A 22,376-nucleotide genomic window follows, 5' to 3' on the forward strand; every position below is an offset into this window, starting at 1 on the left:
CCGAAGGCTTTGTATATTTTTATGTTTGTCTACTTTGTTCCTCGTGTAACCTCTTCTGCAAAACCTTCTCCCGCGCACTGCCAACCATTTTCATATTCTCTTTTTTCCTTTCTCATTTTTTACCACTCGCTGCTGCCACTGAGTCTATATATCTGTCAGCTATAGCAACACATGTTTCTCTAGCTCTCATACAAAACCTTTTGTAAAGACTCGGGGCTCAGAGCCTTCATTTGGACCACTTGATAAATAGGAAGAGACTCTTGTCGCGGGAGTGCTTCTGTGTACCAAACACCAACTGGCTTCAAGTACTTATTGATGCCACTTGTTTCCTACTTGACTTAGTCTTCTGTGCAGTTAAAAAAATAGCATTCAGACAAACTGGGAATTATAAGACAAGCAATTGTAATTGAAGAAAGTAAAACTACTTGGGTATTTTTTTGGTTAATCTTAAATTTTATTGGACTATGAAAATTTTTTTTCGGAATGTTGAGTTCAATTTGCGATGAATTCGGGTAGGAATTGCGGGCGATAGTTTGACGGTGATAATATAAGAAGAGTATGACTGGATAATAGATAATCGGGGTGTAGTATCGTTTATTAACCGAGTTGGAGATTCCTCTAATTGTACACAACAGGACAAGTATAGGACTTGGAGGATGACAACAAATAACTCGTTACTCTCGAATTACTTCCGAGAGGCTTTGTAAGCATTCCTGCTATTTTCGACTATAGTACTTTGTTGTGTGAGCTGGAGGGCTCTATATTTGCGTGGAATTTCCGAAGTAAACTCTACCAGCTCTGTACTGAGCTTTACCAACCGAGTGACACAATTGTTTACAGCTAGAACGCCGAGCCAATAGTCGTTTCTGCTATAACCCTTTCTAACCTTAGAGAATCCCTTTCTGTTATCTCTTGCATCGCGATACAATCGAATGCCATTCACGCAATTCCAACAATCGACGATTCATCCTTTAAGCAAATGATATTATGCCTTCGAAACTTTACCTCTCGGGACTAAAATGAAATTGTAAAATTTTTAAACAGACTGAAAATTAAAAAATGAAATCGTCTTTTTTACGGAATTTATTCTGGGTCCATTTTGTACTTCGGAGCCCTACTATTTGCCTGAAAAGGTTTTATGATCTGAAATTGTGAGAAAAATAATTAAAAATTTATGTGACATTAAACATTTCGGAAATTGTGACGAAATTTTGTTGGTATTTGTAAAAGTAGACTCAAGAGACTTCTCGACGTTGTCAAGTCCAACTTTCCTGTTCGAACCTCTCATCCCCGTGTACATGTATTCCCTTAAACTATACTCTGTCTCTCGTAGCTTTTTCCCGTCAGTATTTCAACCCCGGCTTTCTAGCTTCCTCTTTTCAGCTTTCGTCGCTCATTACGCTCTACTTGTTCGGCTCGAAACTTTAACCACGTTGCCTGCCCCCTGCCCCAGTAGTTGCGGAATACCCAACTACTTAGCACTTAAAACTACTTTGTGGCATGTGCTCGGAAAAGATTTATTTCAATACCATATATTTTAAAATTTTTTCAATTATTTTACTCGTAATATTTCTTGACAAATTTCCAAAACAAACTTTAACTAAAAAATCTTTTCCTATTTTTTCACTTCACTTTTTTATTTAATGCTAATAATAAATAAACAAAACCTCAAGTGAAAAATAAATTCTGTGAAGAAAAAAATTTTTTAAGCCCAATGTAATTCAGTTCTCAAGATTTTTTCTTATTTATTTCAAAGTGATTCTAAGAAATTGAAGATTTATCTTTATCTCAAAGGACAATACGTAAGCTCTAGAGGATCTTTTCTTCCGAGTGTCTCAAATAGCACCCGGTACTTGCCGTACACTGTAAGGAAAAATAAAATAATTTCAAAGTGAAAGTTATCGCCGAGTACCATCACCAGAAGTGAACCAGAACCAAAACTAGAACGCGAACAAGAAGCTTTGTGCTTCAAGTCTGTCAGTCAGGTGGAATGCGTGCCATTTTACAACAATCTATCGAAGATGATTCAATCGAGGATTTTGTTTTCCTCAGTTTCTTGTTCACCATTATTATTATCGACTTTCTCCATAACCTTGAATCGAGCCTGCATAAAAATCTTTTGAAATTTATCGCGTCTGACCTCAACATTTTTTTTCACTCGATAAACATCAATTGAGATAATCGAATAGTATAAGGATTGTTATTGTTGTTATTAGTTCTACATACTAGTATGATTGATTTAACAATGGGATTCGTTGAATAGACAACAAACGAGTAAACTAGTGAGTATAACCACAAATCAACCGGGTGATCACTAACGTTTGCTAATTAATTACACGTCTACGTGATCGCTGATGTTATTCGAGTTAACGCCTCTCTATGGGACACACTCCATTTCTCTCTTTAACTCTTGTCACTTATACATCTCATTAAATTCATCTCATATATAATTTCTATAAATAGAAATGTAGAGAATTGTCAAGCAAAGTGGGGGCTCGGAGATAAATAAGTATTTTTTCACGCTAAATTTATTAATTTTCACTTCTTTGAAAAAAAAAATCTACTTCAGAAAATTTTTTATCTTTTACTTATACTCAGAGAAATTATACCTAATTGTTGATCGGCATTCATAATAATTTTTTTTTTCGGGCGAAATACGGCAGCTTCCAAAAGTTGAAAAAATTTTCCACATTTTTAATAAAATTTTTGAGTTACGGTTACCCGCATATAAATTTTACTACTAAATATAATTTGAATTGCAGTCAAAGAGTAAAACTTTTAAAAAAAAGTAAAAAAAAAAAAAAACTCAACTCTGAGTTTTGAAAAAAAAATTAAAAACCCATAGAATTTTAGTGATGAAAATTTTTCTTACTAATAAATAGTGAGTCTAAAGTTTAAGTGACGTTGGTTTGCGGAAATTATCGAACTATACGGAAAATAAGCTGACATTAAACTGCATTAAGACCACAAGAGACTTTTTAAAATATTCCTTAATGAGAAATAAAAAAGATAACATTTAAAAAGTGTTATTAATAGTAATTCGGGACCCGTTTCCCTACAATGTAAAGTAAAAACATTTAAAAATTTTTTTTCTCTCACTACAAAAAAAAATGTTCCGAACTTTTAGATTATTAAATTCCACGTAAAATAAGCTACTGCGTTACATTACGAGCTCGTAAGACTCTGCCAAAAAACTGGTAATTACTATTCGGTGTAATTTATCATCAAAAGTATCAAACCATAAGTAAAACAGCTCGCGATTATCTCACCGCAAAAATTTAAATTAAGATTAAAATGAATTTTTCCGGTTGATAAATTATTATTACAGCGGTTAATAATTAAAACTGTGAATAAAGTTGCAGGAAAGCATTTTCCTAAGAGACTTAACGGTTAATTTATTATTTATTATTTAAATGATCTCTAATAAACTCATAACTTATTTATCTCATTAGTTTCTGTGTTATCGAATAAAATAACATTTTAATTCCAATAGCAAGTTTACTTCTTGGACAAAGTTGCAGCTGCATCCGTTATCTGCGAAGTCAATCGATGGACAAAGAGAAAAACTTTTTCCAAGTTATAAATTAGTTAAACTTTTATAACTTTATATATTTTTTTATCCGAGTTCTGAGTAATTATTCAATAAAACCTCGCAATACCGAACAACTTGAACCAATGGAATTTAAATAAATATATAAATATATATACATATTTAAACGAGAGGGTGATTATAAATTTAACGGTTTAGTTAGCAGACAACGGAATAATGATTAAATTGATTTAACGGTGTATTCTAACTTGTAGCTCTCGAATTAAATCGAAAAGTTAATTGATTCGTGACACCCGAGGTAATCCGTCGCAAAGCTTAAACCGCGCAAGTTATCCTGAACCCTGGCAATCTCCTTCGTCACCGCATAACCCGATAAATCTAATTATCCTCGTGGCTGCCAATAATTTCACCATCTCTGCAACCACCTAGATATCTCTCTGCACACAGTCATGTACTCGAATTTATGTGTATATTAATATATATATATATATATATACATACACATACATATATAGATATGTATGTAGTGGGCAAAACAGAACGACATATTTGGGACGCCGCGAAAGCTAGACGTCGCAGTGCCGGCAATGCCGAGTCACATACTCGCGTTGAACCGCGGATTCCAAGGTCTTGAACAACTTCCATTAGCTGCAGCCAGCTTCAGCTCATTTTAAAGTAATAAACACACTTTAATATACGCTATCCAATTTATTATTATTAATTACTTTCAATCTAATAGCTGTTTCGCATGAATTACTCTTTTTCTTAATAATAATTAATGCTTTTATTATTTATTCCCATCGGACTCTGAAATACCGCAGTGTGAAATTATTTATCGACTTATTAATTATTAAAAATCGTTCTAATTAAGACTCTCACCTGCTGTAATATTTAATTGCTCTTATTAGTCTTGGCATACATTTGGCAAACGTTCGAGGACTGATTCATTGTGATACTGGAGCCTGAAACTCCAGCAGTTCGAGAAACCTCCAAAGTTAGGGGCTTCGTCATACCTGTTTAGTGATTGGTCCAATGGAATCGATGGTTTTCGGTAGTTAATATTGATTAGCAAACTGCAAATCGAAACGCATTAATTAGAATAGCGACAAACTTTGTGAGCTTATGGAGGGTTTCCTTGTTTCCGATCAAATAACTGGGAAATTGTTCGAAGGAAATATTTTGAATTATATCAAGTCTTTACATCACTTAAAAGTTTCACTGAACCTGAAATTTTAAATTAATTATATTTATTAGTGGACTAATGAAAGTATTCTATCAAGTCTCTATATTTATTGATATTGGAAACAGCCAGCCAATCACGAAATACCTGATAGTTTCCGATGTTACTACGGCTTCCGTAGCTTCTAGAGCTTCAGTAGCAAATTTGGCAGGGATAATTTCAGCGACTCGAATTTTAAACGCAAATTTAAAATATTAAATTACAAAAGTTTTTATAATCAACGTATATATATTTTTTTGTTCACTTCTGCAGATGGTAAAAAAAAATACTTGTCATAAAAAAAAAAATTACTGTGGCTTTAGAAGACCCGTAAAAAGTTTAGGTGGGAAAGTCACGCGCAGCCATTTTACGTCACGTGGCTTAAGTAGAAAAGGCCAGTGCTAGTCAGACGACATAGGGAAAATAGTTGCCGGTACTGTTGTGATTGTGAGTGAGGTGAAGTAAATTGAAAGTGCTGAGTAAATAAATTGAGAAAGCAGTTAATCCAACGTGTGATGTATTTTCGATGATTACTATGCAGACATTGTAGTGGTTTCCGCCCAGATTGTGCGGTTTCGTGGAGTTTGGCTCTATCCGCATATCCTCGGTCTTTAACCGAAGCACGCGCGACATTAATGCACATCCTCGTTGTCATATATGGATTCGTGCTTGCGGTCATCCGAAGACTAATGGCGAATGTCCGTTGGCTGACCCGCCCACATTTATACATTTCACTATCTATTATTTTTCATATCTATTTATATACTAAATAATACCTAAATATATAAACTAAGTTATAGCTTAATAATACTCCGCAACTTCAGACACGTATTGCTTTTATTATTATTTTTTTAGTGATATTAAAGTACAGAGATTCCTGTGCATCGTAAAAATAAAATTCCATCCAGTGTGGTAAAGAATTATGGAGTAATAAAAGTACTGACATTGCGAAAAACGTGATTTACCGTTTTGTTTAGATTTTTTACAAACAAAAAAATTTGAAAAACGATTGACCCTGCACGAAAACCTCAAAACTTTTCGCTGTTTTCAAACTCAGGAAGCTAAGTCTAGATTTTCTACAGAAAGTCTTAGACGGTAATTCTGATCAAAATTAAGGCGTCCGATAGATGCCCGAAGGCTTCGAAGTATCAGACAAGTCTTCTGGAAGAACAGTAGCACATAGTAGTGACGGAAATTTTTTTTTTTCACAACTTCCTTTGAAAAAAATGATTTTAATTTAAAAATAAAAATGAAGCTCTTGATTTTCTATAATTATTTTTAAATATAAATTTCACAAAGTGCGCAGTTTATTGTATGGTCATCGAAAATTCTATTACACACGTTGATAATAAATGCAAGAGCTTACTCACCTTAAATTAATCGCATCGAGAGCTGCCAGTGTTGGATATTTTCTCGTGGTCTCTTTCTCTCTGGGCTATCCGCTCGATAGCTTAACGGTGATCGGAAAAAGACAAAGAAAGCGGGAGAAGTGAATGACTAAGTACAAGGGAGAAAAGACGAACGAGAAGGAAGGAAGGTAACCGTGCAACCAGTTGTCGTTATAGAACAAGTAAAATGGAGCGGAAGGGTCAGTCCCATGAGATAAAGGGAAACTTCTCGAGTGCTTAACGAATCACATAACTTGGCGAATTCCAACCTTCAACTTACTTTGACCTTTCATTAATTTAAATTCTTTGCTCAATTTAATCAAACTTTGACTTTTTTCGTACCTTTCAATCAATTTTTAAAGCAGATGGCGCCATACTTACTAATCCCTGCTTCCAGAACCCAAATAATCATTTTTATTTGTGGTCAAGTCTAGTAATTCTCCATTATTTTAATAAAACATTTTAATTGTAAGTGCAAAATTACTTTAGCTTGGAAAATAATTAACATAAGTATTAAGAAATTGAATTTTACTGAGCGTAAATGGATTTTCGGAGGCTGTAGTGGGTGATAATTAAATAATTAACACCCAAGTCCATTGACTTTGGTGATGACAGGAAGCACTAACCATAGTGCTCACGTATTACCACAACTCTTGATAGCCAGGACATTTATTGACATAATAAAGTTCATCGAGCGTGATACACCCACGGTAGTGCAGTGATGCTGGTGAACGAGACTCCCAATGTCATACAATTATTACTTTTACTTAAAACTATCTTTTATTCACTTACTCCCAAGGTCAACAAGCTTTTCATTAACTCGCTATATATAGTACACATAATATTATATATACATATATATAGTGTATGTTTATTGAATCGATAACTAACCTACTTACACACTTTTACATATCGTTCATTAATTATTGATTTATTTATTTATATTTAGTATATTTACTAATAATAAAATATATTTGTATCATTATTGCAAAATTAAATTTATTTGCCGATATATTGCAATAAATATTTATATTTAATATAGTAATTAAAATTTAATTTGTAATTTGTTTATTGATATTATTTTAATAATTAAAATTTTATTTTTATCGCACAATTAATCGATTGCTGTAATAATTAACGTTAACAAAAAAATTTGATGGTAAATTTTATTAAAGGGAAAGTCGGATGGCTCGTGATGCTGGGGTAAAATGGGTCAAGATAAATTTTTTAGACTTTTAAATTTTTTGACCCACCGAATTTTGCTTAAAATTTTTTTTTTGAAATATATGAGAAATTAATTGATTTAATGGCAGAATAAAAACTGCGGATATTTTTCTGAGCTTTTATTTTACCCTCTGTAAAATTGAAAAAAAAATTTAATGCAGCTGCATAAAATAAAAATAAATCTTTTATATATTTATTATCGTGTGTTTGAATAAATCGAGACAATAAAATAAATCGACATTGAAAATATTGCAAGTTAAATATCAATGTAAATAAAAAAAATACACGGATAAAATTTTTTAAAATCCTGGCAAACAAATAATTTTTAATTTCGTCCTCACGTAAGTAAAACATCCGGTGCAATAAATGAAAATAATTAATTGCTATTTAAACAGTTAAATATTCAAATTATAATTTAAGCATTTACATCAGATAAAAATTATTTAGCATAAGCAAACAGAATGAAGGTAAACAATCCATTAAATGGATTTGGACAGAGTTGAAATAAACAAATAATCATTGGCTCATATTTATCCAGGTGTGTAATAGCCATAGTACACAATATATTAATTTATGGGCATCGAATGTGCATCCCTACTTGTAGACGAAGCAGCCTTGATGCGTGTACCAGCTATTTACCATAGCTATTAGAGCATAGACCTGCCGCTGTGTATAGTATAGGCTCCGAGCGAAACGCGTTAATGGTGCTCGAAAATGAAATTAACACCGTTAGTATCGGAGAGAACGCCAAGGGTGTATGATTTATTGATCAAATGAGCTATTTCATCTACATTCTCATTACTACCCCTGCACTTTACCCATTTGTCTCCATCTTCACAACTTACGCGTTGCAATATTTCCAATTTCTTGGAAACCAGCCATGATAGTTACACTCATTACACCATTCCGAACAGTGTCAACACTACATTTATCATTAAATATTCTCTTCGTTAATTTAAATTACGCGTTTAATTAATATTAATGCCACGTAAACAAATTTAATTAATTTTTTTTTCTTTGAAAAAGAACCAACTAGGCGATGTATCAGAATTTTTAATTAATATTAAATCTGAATTGATATTTTATTTTTTCTATCGTGAGTTTATAAATTAAAATTTTTCTTTTCCTGGGAAAATTAAATTTTTTTAATGAATTTATTTCTGTATTAATTTATAATTAAGATTTTTCTCGGAACAGATTTTCTCAGCGCAGGAATTATTTTTTTTTTAATTAACTGAATTTTTTTTTATAAAAAAAATTCTTGACGCAAGCAAATTTTTTTTCATTTTTGCGGCTTCTGCTAAATTAATGAAAGAGTGGCATGATGGTCCAAGCGTAATTTTTTTTTTCTTCAAAAAGTACAAATATACATGACTAAAAAACTGAAAAAATAAAAAAAAAATTTTATTTCGTTACTTTTCTGAAATTTATAAATTTTTATCAAAGGAGGCCATTTTGCCCCTGATTATGAATATTTTATTTTTTATAACTGGGTCATATTGACACCATACACTACCCCAGAAATTTTTTTCATAAAAATATAAAAATTGCGGGTAATTTTTGTGCGAAATGAAATTAAAAAAATATTAATTAGTTTTTTAAAATTTTTGTTTGTTAAAGGAGTGGACGGATTACAATCTTCAGTGGAATGAAACAGACTATGGCGGTGTGAAGGATTTAAGAATAACCCCAAACAAACTTTGGAAGCCGGACGTTCTTATGTACAACAGGTAACTCGTTCTCTAATTAATTAAATCGACCGGGAAATTACAAAATTCCTTTAGCGGTACAAAATTACAACTAAATAATTTTACTTACTATATTACCCACAATCCAGTCGGTTGCCCTCGAGAAATAATTATTATTAAAAGCAAAATCGAGTTCACTCACTCACTCAATTCATTTTTAAAATTTAATTTTATTTATACAACGTTATTGAGCACTGCGAAACAACTACGCGGAAAGAGTTTTGACGTTAACATTATTCAATCAATTTTTTTTTTTTTTTTTTTTTTTTTTTTTTTTTTTTTTAAACTAATTTTTATAAAATAAATAACTTTTCAAATTTCCTCGCTGGAACGTAGATAAAAAATTTTTTTTCATATTTGTTTTTTAATTGTCACTCGAGTATTTGATCACTATTGAATCACGTAAAATAATAATTATAGTAAAAAAAATGTTTTTAATTAATTAGTAGAAACTATAACGATGGAACTTTTTGACACGAAAATCAAACTCTCGTTTTATTTAAATTCAATATTGAAATGTTAAAAAAATTTCTTATTCATCAGATTGCATTTAATAATTTTCATACCGCGGTATCAATAATTTAATTTATTCTAATTATATACTCGCAATATGAATTCTACATATATACATTCTTCTGCTACGTCTCAATTTTAATAAAATAGATAAATCAATTGATTTGGCGCGAAAAATAAATGCCTTACACCGAAAAAAAAATTTTGAATTTGAATTTCGGATTGAATTTTGGATTTGAATTTCGGCGGGAAAATATAAAGGTCTAGTGTAAATGTATGAAAAAATAATTTTTATTTGAAAATATTTGAACCGCCAAATATTGATCTATTTTTGAGTGTAATGCAAAGTAATTTCAATGAAAATTAACAAATTCAGTCTTTGAAACGCGATCGGCTTGAATAAAAACAAGAAATAAAAAATTTTTTAAAAAGCGAAGTAATCCGTAGCGTAATCCTTAATTGCAAGTCTCATCCGGGAATAAAATCTCATTAGAAAGAGAAAAATAAGAACTAAATAAACGGATTTCGTGTAATCGACTGGAGTGAAGATAATCGAGTTTAAGTTTCATGAATTAAACAACACAGTGTTAAATACACTCAGTCAAATATTTTTGAATTTCATTAAATATATACGAAACAACCCTTTTAAGGACTTTGTAGAGTGTTTCAGATAGCCGAGTTAGTTAAAAAAAAAAAAAAAAAAAAATACACTCACCGAAATTTCGGCGGAATTTTTTTTTTGAATTACTTTTGTTTTTAATAGAAATATTAATTTAAATAAAATTGATAACGAATGTCGAAAAGGGTACGTAAAAATTTTTCCAGTGTTGCTTCGCATCTTACTATTAATACTATTTAATTCTACTATACTATGACTATACTATATTACTATATATTAAAAGTATATATATAGATATATATATATATAAATATATATACATATATATATCGAGTATACTCGGTTGTGCATGTGGTAATATTTAACAACATCCCTATCATAGTAATTATCTAATTATTAATTATTAACTATTATATTAATTATTAATTAAGTATAAGTAATTAATTGATATCGTTCAATTGAATTAACGTAATTAATCGTATTATTTATAATTTATTTTATTTGTTAATAATATGTACCCATAAGTAATTTAAATTGTCAAAGTGTAGTTATTAAAAAAAAAAAAAAAAAAAAAAAAAAAAAAAAAATAACAGAGTTTCGTTGAAAAATCCGTCGGTATTTTGTTACAGGAAAAAATTATTTATTTGAAAAAAGTTGTTTCTTTGTAAAACTTGCGAAAGTGTAACTGAGAAAAGTTTAAGTAGCTTTTAAGACGGCCGACATTTTTTTTTTTTATTTTTTCTGGTTCTTAATTTTTTTTTTTTTAAAACTAAAAGTTAGGAACTTTAGTCTTGTGTTGGTCAGAGAGTAACGCCAGTGGAAACGACAACTAGCTTAAATCTAGTCTCACTTAGTCCTTATACTCGCATGGGCGATGAAAATAGTGTGGAACGTGAGTCGGTTGGATTTTACAGCGAAGCTCGTGACTTGAATTTAGAGAACGCATTGTACAATACTATATAACGAAAGTTCGAAATAACGATGGCCTAATTATTATCCTGCCACCCGTCACTAAAAGGTTTTACTGAGAAAATGGATATTTGCCAACACAACTTTCAAATATCCAAAAACTTTAGGGTAGAGGTAACGTTTTTGTAACTTTACGCCCAGTTTTGGATACATGGGAAATTCAATCCAACTAATTTTCAAAAGACGTAATGACAATTTATTTTCAAAATATGTTCAAAGATAATTTCATAACACCATAACATTAGAAATTTCATTTTATACTCTTCGATTAATTAAAATAAAGTATGAAATGTCCAAAAATTGAGCAGTGGCCAAAAAATGTTATTTCTTCCCTAATTATTTGTTGATTAAACGATAAAATTTTTATCCAAATAAAAAATGGCCATCGTTATTTCAATTTATCTCTTCTAGGAATCTCTTCACATCATTATCTACAATATAATAATTAATACTTAATCATCCAGACGTTTGGCTCAAGGATCAAAGAAAAAATATATATAGTATATATATTTTTTCTCGATTTCTACCAACGTTCATCATAATTAATACTGTCGTTTTCAATTCTACGTCATCTTGTGACAACATATATATATATATATATATATATATATATATATATAAAATTAATACCTATCATATTGGGAGAGTAGAATTCAGTCATGTCACTGGATGAAATGAGCTTGCTGAAGCTTCCGGCGTCCGGTAAACTTACCGAGTCAAACAGCAGTCTATGCCAGACTACATAGATTCATTTATTATTATCAAATCCAGCGAAAGATTAATTTTTAAAAAAGCTTATAGATGCATTAAGTAAACTAACTTAGCGATCAAATTGTCAAAAACATCCTGATTGATTGAGGCTTATTATATTTGACGTGGATGATCCATAAATTGGCATCCAATATCGGTTACCAAATCATGATCAGCTAATCATCGGAATCACTTTGATAGCAACAGACACGCAATGTACACACCAGCTCGGATGCATGTGTGACACAGTGTCAAAGGTATGATTCATTGAATGTGCGCTAATTACTTTCGCTGTGGAATTATGGAGAGAAACGGGTACGGTGTAAAAGAAATTATATGAATCCCATCATCTCTCACTTTATACTGTACTCATTTGTCCTCTGTTACAGCTGCGCAATTAGAGCCAGTACTTGCTACAAGTTTCCTTTGAGTATCAAACGAGTTATCGAATGTCATTAACACTCTGATGCTTTAATAGAAATATTTAGGTCAGGAATTAGCAATCAATTTGTCGATAAGAATTTGTACATTTATATTTTTAATAATATTGGTATTGGAAGAGCGCGAAATGGAAAAGTTGATGATAAAATTTAATTTTTTACCTCAGTCTTTCTGACTGTTTTCTTTTAACTTGCATTTGAAAGAAGTATAATTAGTTTTAAATTGCCAATTTATTTTTCGGGCAAAATGAAGAAGCCAGAAAATTATTACTAATTTTTTTTTACAAAAGATTCAAATTATGGTGGAAATTTAATTTTTAATACAATTCGGGTTAAGAAACTTTTTTTCAATTTTATTTGAAAGTAATTTTTGTAACAGTAAACCAGAAGAAAAATAAATTTCCCGTAAAAATCAGTGTGGATCCGAGTTAATGACAGTGCATGTAAGATAATGCCAATAGTTTAGAAAATTAGTGGGTGAAAGTTATCCAAGTTTACGGGATTGTTTCAGCACTGAGGATAATTTGCTTTAGCATGTTTCAAAGTAACAGTAGCAATAGCAGCCAGTGCGACAGCAGTGACAGTAGTAGCAGGACCAACAGCAGTAACATGAGCAATCGTAGTAGCAGTTAAGTCCGGTATAGTTTGCATTTCAAGTGTAATCATCCAACAAGGAAAGCTCGTAGAGCCGCGATATATTTCGAGGTTGTTCTGTGCTTTTGTTGTTCACTACAGTCATCCAAGTCCAAGTTGGCCCAGAACTACGCCCGACAGAATGCATTCTCTATCTATTACTTGTAGGTTTACCCGCAGCACCAGCACTTCCACTAGCACCAGTAACAGTACCAGTAACCTGACTTCCTGTACTAGCTGATCTCTTAGAACCAGCGTCTCATTTGTTGTCGCATCCCCGCACTCGTGACCTCATTCTCATCCTTTTCCCAGTGACTTTAGTCCCAGTCCGGCAAACCGGTACGTGAGATCGCTTCAATTAATTAGTTGGACGACCTAACCGTCGGTTAAACTTGCGCTACCGAAACTACTCAGACAATGATTCATCCGGCCACTGGGAATTTTATCACTGATATAAAGTTTATAATATATCGCATCAAACTCCTTATTGTCTTGGGTAAAATCAATTTTGTTGCTTCACTCGCTGCATTTTATTAAATCCAAAATTAGTTTTCATCAGCTTCTCTTAAATAACTGAAAACTATATCGAAAGTTTCTTCATTATTTTTGTCGAGCTTTACCCCAAAAAATGGAGCTATAAAATAAAATTTATCCCCTTTTATTTAGTAAGACAAATGTTGGCGAAATGTAACCTATGACTGTAATTTTTACTGTCCAATGGGTAGGGTCAAGTGTATACTTCTAAATCCGACCGGTGTCAAAAGTCGGCCACTTCACCTTTTTTCCCAAATAAAAGTACTTTAGGTAACGCATGGCTGTATATTTTCAGTGGCTGCTACTTTTCAGCCATACACCAATTGCTGCTTAATTTGTTTAGTCAGTATACAAACCATAATAGTAATAATAATGTCAGCACACCTTATTTAACTCCTAAAGCATCTGCAATCAGTAAAATATGAAATAAAATTAATTCATAAAAGTAATTAGGATTCACACTGACGTATAAATTAACCAAACGTTCGAGCATAGAATATCAAATGTCCCTGTAGTCATCTCATCTTGCTTTAATTTTAACATGCACACATTTATAGTGCATACTCTATACCCCGAGATAGATCTACCGAGCGCAATATACAGATGATGCCGTATTCTGCGTGTCTAGCCGCACGTAAATTTGATCTACCGTCATGTTAACGAGCAACATCAACATCACTCTGCTAGCGTATTCCTAAACAGATTGACATATATATATATATGTTCCCAACTATATACCCTCATGTTTCACAGCCGACATAGTTGCGCAGTTTTACTCCCGATCTAATTTACAAAATTTTTATAAATTATATTCCATCTCTATAATAATATCCCGCAATTTCTACTTCTACTCTCTTACTACCTCTCATTCTCTCAAAATAATAATTACCAACATAACAATTCAGATAATTATAATAATAACCATTTTCGTATAATTTAACAGCTCGTGTAGGTGAACGGGTAAACAGTAAATAGGGAAATGATAAAATTACCATTGATCCAGTTTTCAATTTCTGTTAATCAATCGTTAAACGATAAACTCAAGGATTACTTCATTTCCGTATTTAATTTCTTTATTAACTACTATTTTAAAATGTAGTCTGGCAAAGAATTAATTTAAACTTTACGTTATAATAAATATAAAAAAAAAAAAAAAACAAATATTTTTTCACAAGATGGCTTAGAATGAAATCGGTTGTTAAATACTTGTTACATAAATAATTAATCGACTTGAGACAGTCAGGCCGCCTCCGTATTGCGAGCCACCTTACGATCCAGCTTATTATCCGCTCCTTAATGATTTTATTATTGCTACTGTAATTATAAAACTTGTCGCTCGGAATATTCCGAGGCTGTAAAAATTAAAATCCTTTTGTAGAATTAAATATCGAGTTAAGTACTCGCGAGCGGTCAGATTAAATGTAATTGGCAATCTCGGAATATGGGGCGACAATCGTCCAAGGAGCGGGTATTACTGCTGGGTTAGTGCAAACCCTTACCGTCAAAATTAGACTGATAAATAATTAAATATATCTATATATTTTTAAATAAATAAATCTAAATATAAATAAATAATTTATAAAACTCGTACAGCCGCCGCTTTAATTCATTTAAATAAAATATAATTAATATTAATATAAATATTTAATTAGTAATTAAATCATCAAACAAGTTTGCGACTCTTGCATTTACAAATTCTCCGACCTGTAAACTGTTCCTAGATAAATTATTTTACAAATCTTGGACCATTGCTCGACGCTCTTACAATTTATATTTTAATTATACATGTATATATATTTATATATATTTATCTATAGATTTTCAAGCTGTTAATTATACTATTTTTATTTTTTTTATTTGTTTTAGAAAAATTTTTTTTAGTCAATACTTTTGGTAATTAATTTGAATTAATTAGTGGTTATATTTAAAAATATATATAAAGGATTAAAATTAATAAGCCTAGAATCGTAAATGATTAAAAGGACTTGAGGTAGATGACGCAGTTGACTGATGTCAAATGAAATTTAATTTGAAACTTTGACTTGTGCGCTCGTTATTGAATTTTTTTTTGTAACGAGAGCCACTGTGTACATTGGGGGTACAGTACACAGTAGACAAGAGTCGCAGTGGGTATAGCAACTCGTTAAGCGTTTGACAAAGAAAACGATCGTTACTCGCATAACAAAAGCTCCGTACTTGTTGCACACTCGGTCTACCTTTATTTCTCTTTTTAAAGCTACGGTGTAAACACAAGACTAGACTAGACACCAGTCGAAAGCGGCGAGCCGACGTGCACACTAGAATATTTTTTAAATTCAACCCTCGGTACAAGATAGACAAAAAAAAGTACGAGAACAATTGAAAATAAATTTACTTATTTTTTTTTTTTATCAGAAAAATAAACATTAAATAAAATTAATGTATGATCAAAAAAAGGTTATTGCGATATTTTATTTGTCGTGAAAATATTTTAACCGCTTTCGGAAACTTTAAATCTCTGCTGATGCTGTAAATAAATCTCGGGATAAAGAATAAAAAAAAAATTATAACTGTCGTAAACGAGACAAAGAAAATTTTTCACAAGCTTTTCGAGGACACTTGCGATACTTTAGCACCCACTTGTTCGTGTTTTCTTTACAGCGAAACCTTAACCTTGAGCTTCAAAAAATAACATGTTTATGATATAATTTTTTTTTATTAATTACACCGCAAAAAATCTGAAGTGATTATGGGATTTATTTAAGCTCGAATTCACTCCGATTCGAAGTTTTAAAATAAACTCCCTTTTGAATTAAATTTAATCTGGATGTAATTCGCGTTCATTCCCCAAATTTTTGAGAGTTTATTTATTACTTTAACGATTTAATTATTTGTTGAATCAAAGCGATGATCTATAGGCAGTTTATTGTCTGTAATTTTGAAACTCGATAAATAATTTTTCCGTGTTGTTTAGGCGTGGTCACTTTATTTCGGTCAGTACATAAATCGCGGGCGATAAACAGCGTGTAAACATAGCTAGAGTGTGGAAATAAAATCGATGAACGTGGACATAAACTACGAGTGGAGAGTCGGTCTGACGATTGCGGAGACTCATCACTTGACCGCCCACATCTCGATCTTGCATGTCAATTAATTACTCAAATCAGTCATTTAATTTATGTACCAACACAATAATTTACAGATCATAAATTTTATTATTATTTTTTATTTACTTGGATGTCATTAAAAAATTTTATCTGAAAATTGACATCAAAAAATTTAATTTAATTTAAATTTATAGACAAATAAAAATTTTTCCACACAAGGGAATAAAAGTTTTTTTTTATACAATCTATAGATAAATAAATAAATATCTATCAGTATTTAAAATATTCAGGCAAAAAATATGAAATGAAAAAAAGTTGAGTATTTGAATTATTTATTTTTCATTACTTAACAGTGGTCACAATTATTCTGATAAAGTGACCACTGATTTACGTCACACGATCACGTGTGTTATTCATTTTTAATCACATGGGAATAAAACTAGCATTTTTTATTTTTCATTGTCACAAAAATCAATCGTTAAATTTTATTTTTTAAATAATTTTATCTTAATTATTTTAATTACAACTTTCATTTTAATTTTTTTTTTTTTTTTTTTTGTTACTCATAACTCGTTATGGGTTTTCAGTCAAGGACTTTTTCAATTTAAACATAAAATAATTTAATTAAATTTCAAATCAATGAAATATTGTCACGTAATAAAAATTAAAAAAAAAAATTTATATATATATATATATATATATATATATATAATGAAAATGTTAAACTATATAAAATAATTAATTTAAAAGTTTAAAGCGTTTATATGCTGTTATATTAATGAAAAGATCATAAAGAGCGTCGAGAGAAGAGTCTATATAATTTTTGAGCGCTAAAAATACTATAAAGTTTAAATATTAATTTTAGCTAAATTAAAAACTTTAATTAACAAATTATTAAATAAATATGCTTTTAAAAATAATTTTAAATTCAAACTCAATCTAAAACTCGTTACTCACTACTTTGAAAAAAAAAAAAAAAATAAAATGATTTACAGAATGTGGGATACAAGACAGGAATTGTACAATTTGTTTAAGTGTTTAGTGGCTCGATAAACCATCAGAGAATGCGAATCGATAAGTATATATATGTCATATGGAAAAGTTCCAAAAGCTCCCATTAAAATCGTCTTATCGATAGTAATCTCCGGAAAAGGACATGGAGTTTTATTCAAGTTGGTTGAGTTTTCCACTTGTCTAACGCTTTTATACCACCCGAGTAATATTTGCGAATCTTTTTCACCAAACATTAAACTTTAGAATTTGAATTTCCGACAAATAAAATAAAAACTAATAATAAAAGTATTCGACAATGCCTTTATCCATCCAATTTAATGTTACGTGGACTGTTTAAAGTTTCGCCGTATTTTACTTATTCCAGGCACCCACTGAAACATGGATATTATACTCAAATACACGCCGGATTTCATATCAACTCGGTACGCGCACTGTTCTCTGTAAATGTTGAAATAAAAGCAACTTGCCCGAGGCATTACTTGCTTTTATGCCCACACATACACATACTTCTGCATACACGGCACATCTACTCGTGATAAATTCGTGAAACCGCTTTATACCTTATACTCTGCACTTTACACACACTACATCTCCAGGCGTGAGGTTAAAAAAAATTCGCGGACACTTCCGGCTCGCTAGACTCGCCACCGAGAACTATCTTTTCTCTCGACGTGAGAATAAAAATGTCACGGCAAGATCCATGGCCATTAATTTTTCCTATCTTATATATATGTATATGTACATGTACATATATATTATAAGTGTACGAAGAATTTCTGTGAGCTCATAGCGTAGGATAAAAAAAACGATTCGTCGCAGATTAGACTTTTTTTGAGGTTTCTTTGTTCCGCGTACTTTCTGAGGATTATCGAGCCTGTGAAAGTTGTAAAAAAGGCCCGAGGATTGATATGTAAATTTTTAAAAAATCTTTAAGTAGGAAATTATATTTTTACTATGGAAAAAATATTTTTAAGTTTTCCATTTACCCAAAATTTTTTACAGAATTATCAGATGTGTAAAAAAATTTAATTAAGCGATAAATTTTTTTGCCAACCCTGTTGAAAAATATACGGAGTATATTTCAAAGACGAAGGGATGTGAAATAGTTTTTATTGTATTTTATTGAATTGAGCGGCGCGTTGATCGAGTATGATAATTATTTAAATTACTATATGAAATTATATTGAATGATGAACACACTAGTGCGGATGAGGGTTTTGACGGGACGTACCAAACAAACGTGGTGGTCACGCATAACGGCAGTTGCCTGTACGTCCCACCGGGCATCTTCAAGAGCACATGCAAGATAGACATCACTTGGTTCCCCTTTGACGACCAACACTGTGACATGAAGTTCGGATCCTGGACCTACGACGGCAACCAGGTACACCCAACTATCCCACGTACACTAACACAAATAAATATATATTTAAACACATAAGCCAAATCACCTCTGTTTATGTTGCTCATCACGACTTTAAGCATTTTATCGTCCATCCGCTTCCCAGTCCCGAAATCGCACCCGAAAAATAATTTCCATCGAACTCTTTGTCAGAGAAATTATCGAACAGCGTTCGGGTCAATTGACTTCTCTTTTATTCCTCATATATTTTATTATATATAATATAAATATTTTTATCCATATAGCTTTCATTTGAAACATAAATTATCTCATGCATAAATTCAATTTAAATCTCTCGGAAAAATTCCGTTTGAAATTTTATAAAAAAAAAAAAAAATCAAAGAGTACAAGTAGATAGTAAGAGTCTTTAAATATTACACTTTACACGTACTTTACGTTACATATTAATGTATAATATCTTGACAAAGTGTCAACGTGTCTCGCGGGGTTGTCTTCATCGTACATAATATCTCAGCTGACATATGTTACGATTGTCACTCTAAAATGTTACAAAAGAAGCTCTTTTCAAATAATACACGCGATAAGATTCAAGTTACCTCTGCTGAGCAATTTAAATTTCAAATATATTTTTATTTTTTTTTTTCTGCGCGTTTATAAATAATATTTTATTATTACTTTTAATTCTTTTGTGAATTATATCCAGACTAATAAACACACTGATAAAATATTTTATCTGATCGTTAAATTTATTCGCTATTAATTTAAATTTAAAATACGGATTTCGATTATTCATTGTAAAGCTTTGATACATTTACCCAAAAATATACACAATATGACAATAAAATTACCTGATTAAAAAACAATCCACTCAATTGAAAGTATGTGGGATTATTATTAAAACAAAATGATAAAAAGTATGAAGTACACTCGGTTATTAAAATTAAATCGGGATTTATGCACTCACAAATAATTAGTGTGATAACATAATTTACATGCAGTGTAAACTAGTTACGTGATACATGTAAATTGATTCGAGACATACGGGACAAACTTTTGATTCCCCCGAGCCGACATGAGTTTTGTGTGTCAAGTCACGGTTATCTACCCACGGAACTTCTATTATAACATTTCTGATCCTATATTTATTAAACATACATCAATTCTCGTGCTACTCGTACTTAAAACTTCGACAAGCAAAACTTGTCTCTTTGCTAAGCTTTTCTCCAAGGACAGACTAAACTTTACCAAAAAATTTATAACTTTTAAATTAATATAAATAATTACGACACCACAGATTCAATTTTTGATATTAATCATAGTCAGGCGCGGTTACAATGGACGAAAAAAACTAAAATGAGATAATAGGATTAATTTCAGTAGAATGAAAATGAACAATAGAAGCATCGGGTGGAAAGAGAATTATCTGAAAGCGTCTATCAGAGTGAGAAATTAAGACTCTACTACTACTACTACTACTACTACTACTACGACTACTACTACTACTACGACTACTACTAGAATTACGACCGAACGTCTCTTCGTAATTTCTCAGCGCATTTCTGCGATGCCTGGTGTGTTTTCTGATCAGATCAACCTACGGTTGAAATGACCGAGAAATTCCCAGGATACATCGACAACCAACATCCAATTCACCAACTACCCTCCCTCCCTGTTTCCTATATCTATAATCCCATACTACCGATACCACCCCCAATACTATTTACCCTATATCCTCTATATATGTTCCTATGACCCCATATCTATATCTATTAACACACATTCTTATATATATATATATATATACAATATCTCAATAGCACACGCTCTCTTGTCTCTCAGCCTTTATTACTTTATACACTCGATATATGTACACATATATATATATATATATATAATATATATATGTATAGCTACACAATAGTCATCGCTCTATAGTCGTTCTCACGCTTTATAGCTTATGAGACACCCGATAAATTACACAAAATATTTTTTAAAAAATTTATAAATTCAGTGGAAGTGAAATTTTTCAAGACAGGGATCGATGAGAATGAGAACAAGAAAATAAGAGACAAAAATAGGTGCGGATTTTTTAGGTACGATTAGAATTGAAAGCAAATTAAAAATAATCCTGAAGTTAGCAGTTAAAAATTTTTGAATTTTTTTTTCAAACACAATTTAAAAAAAAAATATAAATAAAAATATGCACTTGTAGAAAATTTAAAAAACTACAGGTGCAATTTTTTTAAATATTTTTTTTTTTATAATTTATTGTTTAAAAAAATTTTCGAAAATTATTGGAAGTCGGTTAACTTCAGTGTCATAATTAAAAGTATTATGCAAATAAAGGTTAATGCTGATGATATTGGGTAATTATATAATTTCCTTTAGCACTTGAGTAAAAGTGCCGTTAAATTTGTAGCTTTGTAAGAAACTTTGAATTTTCGTCGAGAAAATTACAAAGTTTTGGGTACAGTATAAGACGGGATGAACAGGTAGGCGGTGAAGGGATACGGGGATCGGATATATGAGGAGTTGACAAGTGAATGAGCGAGAAAGTTACCAGGGTTCGACAACGCCTTTACTTTGCCAATCTAACTTGTCACTTGTGATATGTGTCTTGCGCACTTTCGTGGTATTCACCCTTCGCTTATTCTTAGCGATTCTATTTCATGTCTGCGCCGACCTTTCAGGACTTGAGTCGCACCGGGCCCGCTAATTAACGCTAACTTTATTTCGTGTTCCTGGCAACCAGTTTCGTACAATCTCCGCTTACTCACTTGCTCATTCTCATTCACTTACACCCAGTGCTCTTTGTTGCAGTACGAGTGGGTTAGACCCTCAGTCAAACGAGCCAGCTACAGATACGCTCCCTTATTCTCGGTATTACTGTCGGGACTCACAGAATAGAGACTCCAAACTCGTGGTTTTGTTACTTTATGCTACTTGCCAATTGGATTATTTCGTATTGTACACTAGTTTCAATAATTTTCACTGCTCAGTTATTACAACCGCCATGAGAGTTACTAAAAATCATTATTATTTAATTATTAACGTTAAAGTATTGACGTGAATATTATTCAAATTTTTTAAACAGACCCGCGTAATTTCAAAAAAATTTTTTCCTTCATGTGATAGAAAAATTAAACAAGTATAGTAACAAAAATAATTTACAATTTAACTTGAGAATAAAAGTGCCAAAAAAAATTTATTAATAATGATAACCGAAGATATAAAATTAAAAAAAAAAATCTGGGTACCCCATTTTACTCGGGCTTACGCTAATTAATTTAAATTCTAAAAACCTTATAAAAATAACAATAGAGCAA

General features: G+C 31.2%; 1 protein-coding gene across 1 annotated transcript in view; it reads left to right on the forward strand.

The window, feature by feature from the left end:
* Positions 1 to 22,376, forward strand: part of LOC103574691 (acetylcholine receptor subunit alpha-type acr-16) — a 122,164-nt gene that overhangs the window by 49,918 nt on the left and 49,870 nt on the right. Inside the window, exons 4-5 of the mRNA XM_014442995.1 lie at positions 9,002 to 9,111; positions 18,891 to 19,071. Of these exons, the coding sequence (XP_014298481.1) occupies positions 9,002 to 9,111; positions 18,891 to 19,071 (291 nt within the window). The remainder of the gene's footprint in view (positions 1 to 9,001; positions 9,112 to 18,890; positions 19,072 to 22,376) is intronic.

The sequence above is a fragment of the Microplitis demolitor genome, chromosome 7 (genome assembly GCF_026212275.2).
Source record: "Microplitis demolitor isolate Queensland-Clemson2020A chromosome 7, iyMicDemo2.1a, whole genome shotgun sequence".
Classification (NCBI taxonomy): domain Eukaryota; kingdom Metazoa; phylum Arthropoda; class Insecta; order Hymenoptera; family Braconidae; genus Microplitis; species Microplitis demolitor.